At 39.5% G+C, this 12,278-nt stretch overlaps 1 protein-coding gene across 1 annotated transcript in view; it reads left to right on the top strand.

Moving 5' to 3' along the window:
- OTOG (otogelin) overlaps positions 1–2,436 on the top strand; it is a 96,689-nt gene extending 94,253 nt beyond the window's left edge. The window contains exons 54-55 of the mRNA XM_009995393.1: positions 1,412–1,491; positions 2,236–2,436. Coding sequence (XP_009993695.1) covers positions 1,412–1,491; positions 2,236–2,436 — 281 coding nt within the window. The remainder of the gene's footprint in view (positions 1–1,411; positions 1,492–2,235) is intronic.
- Positions 2,437–12,278: the final 9,842 nt, after the last annotated feature.

The raw sequence follows: 12,278 nt of genomic DNA, 5'->3' as shown, positions 1-12,278 counted from the left end.
CTGGGATGCATTAGGAAGAGTGTGGCCAGTAGGTTGAGGGAGGTCCCCCTCCTCCTCTAGTCTGCCTGGTGAGGCCACATCTGGAATACTGTGTCCAGTTCTGGGATCCCCAGTTCCAGAGAGACAGTGAACTACTGGAGAGAGTCCAGTGGAGGGAGAGCAACAAAGGTGACTGAGGGATTGGAGTATCTCTCTTATGAGGAAAGGCTGAGAGAGCTCAGACTCTTTAGCCTGGCAAGAGGAAGACTGGGAGGAGACCTTTTCACTGTTTATAAATTTCCAAAGGGTGGATGTAAGGAGGATGGAAATAGACTCTTCAGTAGTGTCTGGTGACAGGAAAAGGGTCAATAGGCACAAGCTGGAACACAGGAAGTACCATCTGAACACGAGGAAAAACTTCTTTGCTGTGAGGGTGACAAAGCACTGGAACGGGCTGCCCAGGGAGGTTGTGGAGTCCCCATCTCTGAAGATATTCAAGACCCTCCCCCTGGATGCAGCCCTGAGTAATGTGCTCTAGGTCCTGCTTTGGCAGGGGAGTTGGTCTAGATGATCTCTAGAGGTCCCTTCCAACTCTGGCAATTCTGTGATTCAGTGATAGCTCCCTAAGTGGAGAGTCATGTGGGACTGCATCATGGTGTGTAAATTTGGTTGTGAAACTGTGGAAGCTGTTTAATGGAATGGACTGTTCATTTGTCTTACAGATCTGCAATGTGATGTTGTTTCTTCAGTGTAGAGAGGATCACTATAAGAAGATACTATGCTTTCTGATCTCCTAACAACTGGACTTTATACTGAACTGCTTTCCTTTCTTCAGATGTTCAGGATTCCCTTCTTAAGTTTAACTCTAATTTATTGATTTATGGGTTTTTTTCATCCATATACTTTGTACATACTACTTTGACAAAATTTGTGGAAATAATGCTTATGGAAATTTAAATAAAAAAATTAATTTGTTTACTGGTGTTCTTTTCTTATTAAATAAAAACAAAGAAATGTAAAGCCCCCTGACGCCTTATTCTTCATCAAATGGCTGCTATTAAAGTTTGTTACAGTTATTTCCTAGAAAATGCATTTTACATGTTATTAACAAGCCTTCTCTCAGGAGGGGCTGATAAAATTTACCAAATTTTTTGAAAGACAGTGGACCTACTCTTAAAAGGCTTCTGAGTTGAAGAATGAACCTTTAATAATTTATTTGAGATGGAAGGAGACATATTTTAATGCATGAAGCAGAATGATTTTTGAAGTGATACAATGTATACATAATGTCAGTTTGCCAATGTTTTGTATGTGTGGTGACTTATTTTCCTTTTTTGTGTCTCAATTCCATAAAACATCCATGAATACTTTTGTCTCTGAAATATTTAGAATGTTGAGCTAATATTTTTCAATCCATGCCCATTTTGTGCAGGTAAGGAAGATGGAAAATTCTGCAAAAAGGTGACTGTTAGGATGACTATCCGCAAGAATGACTGCAGGAGTAACACACCAGTAAGTAAATAACTATGACAGTTTCTTTTAATAGAAGGAGAAAAAATACAAAAAATGAAAGAAGGAAGAAAGAGAATACAAATTCTGTAAGGCTGTTGTCTGCATCTCTCTCACAGAGAGAGAGGTTTCTGCATTTCATTTGTTTGAATGTTTCCCTAAATTCTTTGTGATTTTCGTCTTGTAAGAAAAAGGTGGGTGCCACTTTTAGGTACATGTTGATTTAGTGCAAAGCAGAGGTCTCAGTTCACTCAGTTATGCAATTCTTATATGCGAATATATTCTAGTACAACTGAATCTTGCCAGTGACATACTACAGTTAAAATGGCTGCAGATGTGTTTAATTTTCCATCTGTCAAGGGTAAATATTTAAATAACAACTTAATGAAGAAAGGTCCTGAAGGTTTTTTTTTGGTGCTGTGTTCACCCTAAGGTTGTTATGAATACTTAAAAATTCAAAACTTAAATGGTTTCCTTGTGTCTGTTAAGAGACAAAATCTGCTGTTACTGAAATTGACAGAAAAGTCATCATTAATCTCAGTAAGATAAAACTGTGGGCAGTGTACTTCCGAGTTTATCACTCAGACATGATGGGATTTCATAAGGGGCTAGAGGAAATAGCTCCACATCTTTAATTGCATTACCATTGGATTTGAGTACCTAATGTCTTTTGAACTTTCTTGAGAACTCCTACCTTTATTTTCTAGCTGCTTCAGTTTGCTGATTATTCCTCATGTTTGTTACCAGGTGAACATTGTTTCATGTGATGGAAAGTGCCCATCTGCAAGCATTTACAACTACAACATCAACACATACGCAAGGTTCTGCAAGTGCTGCAGGGAGCTTGGCCTACAGAGACGAACTGTGCAATTGTTTTGCACTAGTAATTCAACCTGGGTCAGCTACTCAATCCAAGAGCCTACAGATTGTTCTTGCCAATGGTCTTAAAAACAAGCAAACATGAAAGAAAACAGCAAGCCCAGCTGTTCCCAATGTATGATAATTTGAGTAGTTTATCTATTAAAAATGCAATACCCAATCCATTGAATTTTACCAATTTAATGCTAAAATACAAAAGAACTAAAATTTGTTTTGTCTCTTCAAAATTTCTGAAGAATGGCTTTACATAATTTGTATTGTGATTTATTTTCATGTTCATTTCACAGGGATTGTTTTAAGGGTTCTTGTGATATGTGCCAATTTAAAAAATGAAGTGACCTGTGAGACACCTCGAGGAAAGAATACCTATTTTGTTCAGGAAGGCTGGCCCACTCTTTGTCAGGCACCCATTCCTATTTTAAATCATTGACTGATGTACCTGGCAGAAGTTCACTATTTTGAATGCATTGCAGTTGTGCATGTGATGCACAATTCATGATTTGGAGAATATGAGGAGAATTTTCAGTTTAATTCATATTCCTATTACAGAATAGGGCATGTAGAAGAAATTCAGTTAAAGATTTCTAAGATGCCTCTTTCTTTTTATTATTCCCCCCCCCCAGGGAAACACTTTGTAACATTCCTTGGTAATCATTTCAGTTTTTCTAGTGTATTTTATATTTTAGTGAGAAGTATTATGGCAAACATGTAATGTATGAAACCCATAGTCTGTTCTCAGGCTATCTAGGTTAGTCAGTAGTAGTTGCTTTATCTTTCTGCTAAACAATATGACATAAACTGAAAATACACAGATCTAATAAATGAAAACAATTTTACCTTTATCCTTTATATAGATATATCTTAAATGAAAACTTTCAGCTTATGAATTGCACCATATTTAACTTGTTTCTTTAGGAGAATGAACTTTGTTTAACACTGAATTTAAAAATGTGAAAAATCATTAGGAAAAAGAAAACCAGGATTATGTGTCTATCTAAAAGAAAAAGTTCAAAATTTTTGTCACCATGTAGTAGAATGGAACTTCTTATGGCAAGTGTTTGATATTAAAAATGTATAATTGAAAGGTTTGAAATTTTAAAAGCAATTTTGCTTATGAACTTGAACAATTGATATTGTATTTTAATGAACTAATATTTTTCTTCTCTAAGTTAATCTTGCTGTTCTATTCTTTTCCAACAAATGCCACCAAGATTGAACAAAAGTTCAGTAGCTTTCATTTTGTAGATTAAAATGGTAGATAGCACATAGTGATACATTTGAGATCCTAGAATAGAAATAGGTATCAGTGTAACTTCTTAAAAAGCTGCTTGTCTGCAGTTAATCCAAAGAAAAACATGTTGTTAAAATCAGTCTTGTGAACATTTTTATATTAATTTTGTATACTGTACATTTCATTCTTACAACATGTAATAAACAACAGGAAGTATTATTTTGTTACAATTAATTTTGCTATCATTGTTAAAGCAGCTTACTATTGTGATTCAACACGTTTTACTGTTTTCTTTTTCAGCAGCGCAGATGGTTAATTTTTGGGTTTGCTGCTGTCATTAGTACTAATGATCTAATACTACATCAAGGAAGACCTGCATATGAGTTGTTGAAAATACACACATTTTTCTGATGTCATTACTGTTTGCTTTCATCTTCAGAAATGCAAAGTTCAATGATGTCATTTTATTAAAAACAAAACTTGGAAAACCTTTGCTCATCAAAGTATAACAACATAATTCTTACCTAAGTGATAGGCTCCTTGTTCTGGAAAAATGGGGGGTGGGGGTGTCTAACAGTAAATTTCTGCATGTTTCTTTCCACAGCTTTTTCCTAACCTGTCCCTCAGAATTGACTGCAATGAGTAGACTGCGCTTTGAGGAAGTGTAGGCATTTTGTTATAGTACAGGTGTGTAGTGATTATTACCCTTCAGTACTTAGTGCCAGATAAGTTGTTAGGATCTAATTGTAATATGTGCAATCCCTACCTGTTTATTAAGATACATTCCTTGTTTGAAGGCATTTTCTAAATAGTGAGAAAAGACATGGTTTGGGAAGAGTGCATCCTTTGGAAAACCATGAACTGAGAAGGTGGGGAAAAAAATTAAAAGTCTAAAATTAAAGCTAAAGCTTTTGCAAAGGTGAAGTTCAGCCTCCCTTAGCACCAGCTGGCAGATGCCATCCTAGGGGAGGAACTAATAAAGACCTGTTCTCAAGACTCTCAAGCACGATGGTATTTGCTGTGAAGTCCCAGCCACCAATGTGAGGAACAGAATTTGAGCAGGAATTAGGCCCCCACCATGCTTCCCTGGGTTTCAGTGTGCTCCCTCCTCTTGCTGCTTGAGCTAATGGCAAAGCTCTCATTGCTTCCAGCAGCACAAGGTGGCCGCTTCAAAAACTTTCAGCTGTTGGTTGAAGAGTAAGTTCATGCTGGCAGTAAGACCGTAGTGTATCTAGTAACCATAATCAAAGACTACTTCAGGAGTAAAATAATGGCTGTTAAGTCCCCAGTTCTGATTTTGTAGACATTAGTCTTACGCTGAGATAAACAAGTGGAAAGATTCAAACTGCCTATGGCTTGACAGGGGAAGATACTTTTTTATGACTGCTTCCATGTTAAATTCAGATGCTTAGCATGTCTGTCTGTGGTTACTTTGAAGTAGCCTGGGCCCTTACCATGTATTTGCCTTACACTGTGTTTGCACAAAGCAGGAGAAATATTTTGGAAAAAGATATTGCCTTATTTGTGCTTCCACGTTTTCAGAAACCAAAGGGACCTCAACAAGCAATGGATTGCATCGGACCCTCCCATGCAGTAGGCACTTGGACTGTAACAGTATCTGGATCTTAAAACAACTTCATTAAGAAGTTGTCTTTTGCTTGTCTTAGGTGTAATATAAAGGCTTCACAGCAGTGAAGCTATGCTCTTTAAAATACATGTGTTTTACTGTCACAATTTTATTTGTCTTTATTACCTTTAAAGGCATATGTGCATTTGGGGCTAATGAAATACTGGCACCTTCATTTATGTAAGTTCTCACAGCAGCAATAGTTAAATCTTGCATTCAGCACATAAAACAGGTTGCTGAAGGGAAACTCACTTTCTAAAAGCAGTGATGCCACAACATGCTTGGATGTTATGGTTGTTCCTGTTGCAGGGCCACACTGTGTGTGGTTCATAGGCAGAGCTGTGACTGGATCTTCCACTGAGTTCAACCAAGATTTCTGTGATATTTTGTAGACCAACAGTGTTTCATAGGGATCTAAAAGGAAAAAGTAAAACTGAAAGAAAACCTGCTTTAGAAGCCTAAGAGACCCCAAAATAAAAAAAGTTGCCTATCCAGCAGATACTGGGTAGTCTATTGTAGACTCTCCAACTGCTGGGGTAGCAATCGGCATGAAGGCTGGAGCAGAGAGACTGCTCCCTCACAAACATGGGGATAGGGCAGGATAAAACACCTGTGCTGCTGCTGTGTGCCTGCAGCCTCTCGGAGAGGAAGCCTGCAGGGTTTTGCTAGAGGCCTCCCCACTTCAGCCAAAAAGCCAATTTTTGACAGCTGAAGCCTGTTTCTGTGGGCAAGTAAAGGTGGAGATGGTGTGGGTGCTGGGCTGGATGTCTGGGAGATAAAAGCAGCGTGGAGGGAGCAGTGTGTGTAGTGAGTGCTCTTTTCCTGAACTAGCCCCCAGTTTTAGGAGAGAGGAATAGGCCTGTTGATAACGGGGTGTGAGGGACAGGAAGTGTCTGGTCTCTGAGGCTGTGGCATTGGTCTTTGGTCCTTCCCTCGTGTCTACCTAAGTGTGGCTGTGAGAAAGATTAAAAAAGGTAATATTTTATTCTGTAAGGCTGACTTCCAGCTGGTGAGAACAGTGAAAAAAAAAATAATAAAAATGCTGGCAGTGTTGGAAATCTTTGTGCTGGTGCAGCCATACTGAACTCTCTTAAGGCTCCCCTGGGAGAGGGCACTTGGCTGGAGAGCAGACCTGCCTCACCTCTGTGAATCTCAAACTGTGGTGATTGCTAGGGGAAAACACAGCTACAAATCTCTAGTTTTCTTGCCTTATGTTGTCTGCAATGCTATCTGCAGAAATGGATTAGATTGAACTCAGCAAGTATGCTCAGGTGCTTGCTGCAAACAAACAGCTGCTGTTGGTGCCCTCTGGCAGACACCTTGTGGCTGGTGCTCTGCAGGGCTGAGCCTGTTCTGAAGGGATTTGTGCTGAGTAACAGAACCCACATCTAAGTTTTGAAAAATTCGCTTCAGAAATCAGGTGAGATACTGAGTAGTTGAAGGGAGAGCAGGGGGGTGAGGAGAGTAGTTCTATGATAAAAGTGGGCAGGGGTAGTATTCTCTGCTTCTGGATCTCTAACTTCACAGTAAATACCTTTCTTATTGTTGTTTAACATGGGTGAAAATGCTGTGGGAGTGAAACTGACCTTCTTGAAATGGAGGCCTGTTGCATTTCTTCCTAAGTTTTAAAACTTTACCCCTGAGGGCCATTGCCTCAGGCCGGTACCGGGGCTGCAGGTGCTTCCGAGACTTCCCGCCCGGTGTGGAGGTTTGGGAATGAGACCGAGGGTCACGCGTGGCCTCACAGGGGAACGGCCGCCGCGGGACCGTATCTGGGGGGTAGATCAGAATTACCCCCTCACCACGCTAATTGTGTGTGTGTGTGTCTGTGTGTGTCTGTGTGTGTGATCGTAACCCCTGTGCTCACTTTTTGTTATGGCCTTACCTGGGTAGGGCAAGGGGCCTGTTCCAGTCTGTCCTTGGCTAAATCAGCAAAAGGATGCTGCTCTTGCTTTGCTGGCTTGAAAGGCATTTTGTTTAGTCTGATGTGGGGGGAGAGAGGATGGACCCTTCCCCACGGCTGTGTTCTCCTCAAGTGTGTGGATGTGCAGTTTCTCCACAAAAGGGATTCCTCATGTAGGTACAGAAATATCATAGGCTTTTATCTGGTTAAAAGTAAGATTTAAATTATTGCCAGTGCTGGGTTGTTTTTCATCTTTGAATACAAAATTTAGCGATTTGGTGATGGAAATATTGCTTGTTATGATGCTGATTGCTTACTGTTATCTTCTTTAAAAAGCACTTTACTTGCATTACCTTGAGCAGGCTTATCCAGTCATGATTCATGGACATATATAAATGATTTGGCAGCTGGAGCCTTGAGTATGATGGATATTGGTCATTAAGAAAGGCCTTTAAAAAGAAATATAATTATATCAATTGTGCTATCTAAACTCTCACTGTCTAGGTTATTAGTACAGTATCTGGTCTCAGGATAACAGCCTCTTGAGTAATGCTTCCTCTAATTAGCGTAGTGCTGTGTGGTAGTTTGGTAAATTAATCCGAAATATTGGCATTTGTTGGTCTGCAGTTTAATGTGATTTATTACTCACAAGCTAAATAGCTTGCATCTCCTCAGACAGCCTCTCGAGTCTGCAGACCATGAAGTCAGACCAAAGTAATTCCAAAAATTTCATCCTCACTCTTATCTCTGCCCACACCATCATGTTTCTCCTCAGTGCAAGTGGCTAACCATGAATAATTAAAAAATGAGATAACAGCTGCCATGCAGATGGTGATTTTTTTGAAAAATCCCCTCTCAGTGTGATGAAGACATCTAACCTCTTTAGAAATAGTACCTGACAGACTGCCATCCCCTCAGGTCTGCTTTCTGTGTGGAGCTTTGATCCTGTCAGCTTACTTTAGCTGTTTAAAATACAGATATCAGAATCAACCCGGGTATTGAGGCTCCATCTATCACCAAAGAACAAGAGGTGCATCCAGAGAGTGACTCATCCATCCTAAAATAAGCATCTAAGATTCATGTGATGCCATCTTTCCTTTTCACTGTAGGGAGAACCTGGATGGCAAGACGTGGCTTAGGTGCCTAATTTTTAGGCTATTCAAATTAGTTGGAATGACATTGATCCTTAAGGGTTAAAGATACTTGACAGGCACAAAATCCAGCTGCTCTGATAGTGTATATGGCGTATTTTATCTGTTCTGCTCAAATGAGGCAATTAATAGTAACATTTGATTTGCATGAAGCTGAATATAATTTAATTTTTCTTGTACAGTTTTTCCTGCATGCCTTGAAGTACACTCCTTTCATGCAGCAGCTATACCTAAACTATCCCTGTGTCCCCAGGGCTGAAGGAAGATGTCATTAGCCAGATCTTCAAGATGGAAAAAAGCAGCTGAATTTGGGAAGACGTGATTTATTTATTGCTATGACAAAGTGTTAATTCAGCTGGAAAAGATCTATAAGGTCAGGGAATTTTGCAATACTTCTGTTTTATAGACCTTTTATTGTCTAGGGGTTGGCTTGAATCTTGCGAGTGGATTGGTTGTCTTGCTTTCTAAGCTTTTAGCATCTGGGATCATTAAGGTAGTATAATTCTTCAGAAAGTTATGAAACCTACCTATGAAATACATTTGTGCTTTAGATCTTTAGAGTGTCTGGAGCTGAGTTTAAGGCAGCAGAGAGGTTTTTCAGTACACAGGCCTTTCCTGACTGATTTTTTATACAATTGCCCAGGAACAGCTTCTGAGCTTGGTTAGTGTACTTGAAAGGAACATCAGATTGGTGTTTGATTTTTCTCAAGACTAATGTTATTTCATGTACTTAATTTATGAGACTTATCCAATATTTTCCTTGTTTAGTAGAAGATTGGAAAGAAAAAAATATATATAGCACAGTACTTGAATATATTTTTTATTATTACTAATGATGCAGAAGTCTGTTCTTAAACATGACACAACAAAGGCAGAATAGCTGGAGTAATGCCTAATATTGAGAGTATGCCTGTTCTTGATCTCTGTTCTTAATCCCCCAACTGTCTTTTCTGGATCTAATTCCCTTTTGATCTCCATGTTGATGTTTTATTTTACTAAATAAGGGGAAAAGCAGAGAAGAATTCTGTGATGAGGGCATCAGGGTTGCTAATAGGCTTGATCCCTTAGCTGGCTGTATGCAGAGCAGCGTCATTTGATTGTAAACCTGGAGTGTCACTAATTACAGGCTTTTCCATTTCCTATCAGGAGAAGAAAACCACTCTATTTCCTTTTTTCTTTTTGTTAAAGAACCCCACTCTGCCCAACCAAAGCTATTTTGGCAAGTGGCAAAAGTTAGCTGCATAATGATTAATCACTAAAGGAAAGCATTAATGCTAAATATTGCAGAATGATCAGAGGTTACCAGATAACCTAGTCAGTGGCACATGAAGTTCAGAGTTTTGTGTTGGATTGGTAGCCTGTATAGCCCAGCATTCTCTTTCCAACCTTTTACTCCTAAGTTTTAGCTTAGTGGTTTTGGAATTAAAAAGGTGATTTAGACATTTGCATGCAAAACTTGCATTTTTAGGAAATATATCCCAATGGGCTATCACATACTGTCATTGTAAAGTCTCCCGTTTCTTATAAATAATCAAAACTTTTCCATGATATTTGCTTGCCATTAATGTCACAGTCCAATTGGATGCTGTGCGGAAACACGTGGCTTCACAGCTGGGTGGTTTTAAGTTCACAAGAGAGGAACAGGCCCTGGCTATTGGTACCATGTATTATGCCCAGGTTCAACACAACCTTCTCTAAGGCCACATTGCGTGGCATCTACAGCAGGTTTTGCTGATGCAGTGTTTATCCTGTTTTCCTGTGGGGTTTGTGATAAAGGATTCTGCTCCTGCAAATTTTTTTCAGATCTGGATGTGTCTGTTCTTCCTCAGGCCTGTGGTTTGGGACTTGTCTGTGGGCAGTGATGGAGCTGTAGTGGCTGTATGGGGCTGCAAAGTTCATTCTGTGTTATAGCTTGGCTGTGAAGTTTTGGGCTGCCCACTAAAACAAACACTTGTCACAGGTCACAGTTAATGCAAGGATGCAACTTCCATGATGTTCTTTACAGGATCAGGAACTGGTGCTTCATCACCAGGTCTCTCTCCTGTATTTTTCAAATAAGAAGAAATATTTGGCAAGCCTGTATTTAATGAAAAATTTTGCAAGTATTGTTCTTTCAAAACACAGTTTTATCACTTTACCATATTTTTTAGTAGTAGTTGCTTCTCTATCTTATCCATGTATTGTGGGGCTAAAGAAGGAGTATGGGGCCTTCAGGTAGCTCCAGGTAATGGGATTCTTGTAATTACCTACAACAGACATGCAATGAAAGAAAATAGAACCTAGTGCCCTATAAATACTGTACTTAAGCTGATCTCTGGAATGGCATTTACAACACTATTGCACATTGTTTCTCGGCTTTGTGGCTGGAGGAGAAGGGGGAGAAAAAACTGGGGGGAAGGGAAGGTAGCATTTTTAGGCTTTAGATTTGGCCATATTGTAGCACTTCTAAATCTTCTGTCAACGCTGGCGTGACGTTGCATTAATGAAAAATGCACAACCTTTTTAAACATCCATCTGTTATATAAATAAAAATAATGCAGCCCTATATTTTTATGGTATGCTAATCCTGCGTGGCCATAGTCTAATTATCAAATGATTTCATGCTACCCTGGTGGCAGGCAAGGTCCAGACCACTGAACACTTGCTATTAAATCCCTCTTGCACAGTTTCATTCATAAATTTACCATGGCTTTTTAAACAAAATAGTTTGATGCTTATACAGCAATATCAAATCAGAGCAGTATGTTTCCAGAATGCAGCAAGATTTTCAGATGCTCCACTTCATGCATGACTGAATAATTGGTGACAAACTTCATTGTTGCCTTCTTTTACCTTGAGTGGAAGCCATACCACTGGTAGGTAGTGCATGCTAGTTGTGCACAAAGACTAGACGCCTTGTGTGTAACCTTTCCATACCTTTGTGGAGCTTGAATAGTCTACTCTCTACACCAAACTTCATTTTGAAAATGTGGTCCTAAGTTGGGTATCAACACTCCTGATCCATACCCATTTCCCTGCTCTGTTCTGGCCACATTGGGACTAGCACAGAGGAGCTGGAATGCTCTTGACTCTTGCCTCCTCTGATGTTCCTCCAGCACTGCCCTGTTTCAGCCTCCAAGAGAGACATGATGCCTTAGCGCTTTGGAAGTGTGTTGTATTACACTTGGAGAGCCAAAATCCAAAGAAAATTGTGGTTTTGTTGGTTATGTTGTTAATTTAACTTTGGAAAAACTTAGAAGGTTACTTGGTGGAACTGGCTAGTGGAAATGCTTGCTTATTTCTAGAAGGCAATTTTTAACCTTTGAATTCGGTGCAAAGGGTTTATTCCCAATTGACCACGCAGTTAACTCCTTTAACAATGGAACTATTAAAAACAGAATTAAAGTGTTTGTCGAGATTTACCAGAGTGAGAGTGCACTTTTTATGTTTGCCCAAAACTCCTTCAAAGAAAAATGAGGAAATACCACAGGACTGATTTGCACTCATGTGTTATCAGCATCCCTGGCCTCCTTCTGAAGTTTAGTGGATTAATTTTCCTGTTCGCTTTCGCAGCTAATTCTGATTTAAGTGTCTGTAATAAGCTGGAAATTTAAATTAGTTGTGTGCTTACTCACTGAAGTATGTGACTTGCTCATTGCTTACCAAGTCTGGTTTTGTTACCAGGTCACTTCAAGTTCAAAGTAGCTGAAGATGTTTGCAGCATACTCTTTAATATGTAAGATACTGCTGTTTTCTGTGTAAGAAAATCCTTATTCAGAGCATTTGAAGAAATGTTTGTTGGATGTGGAATTTGGGCAAAATTTATTTTTAAAAATTTGAATGAGAGGTGCCTGGGGACTGCCAGGGTGCCAGCCTGTGCCAGCATTCAAGTCACTTCCCCATTATCTTACAAGCAGTGGGTCTATTTAAACCATATGTCATGTCCCTGATAATCAGAGCAGCCTGCCTTGTCACTGCCAGATTTCTCTGCTTCTGCCTGTCCCAAACCAGCCTCTTTCC

The sequence above is a fragment of the Chaetura pelagica genome, unplaced genomic scaffold (assembly GCF_000747805.2).
Source record: "Chaetura pelagica isolate M959 unplaced genomic scaffold, ChaPel_1.0 scaffold94, whole genome shotgun sequence".
NCBI lineage: Eukaryota > Metazoa > Chordata > Aves > Apodiformes > Apodidae > Chaetura > Chaetura pelagica.
Note: the sequence above shows the minus strand (reverse complement) of the source record. Positions and strands in the feature narration are given on the sequence as shown.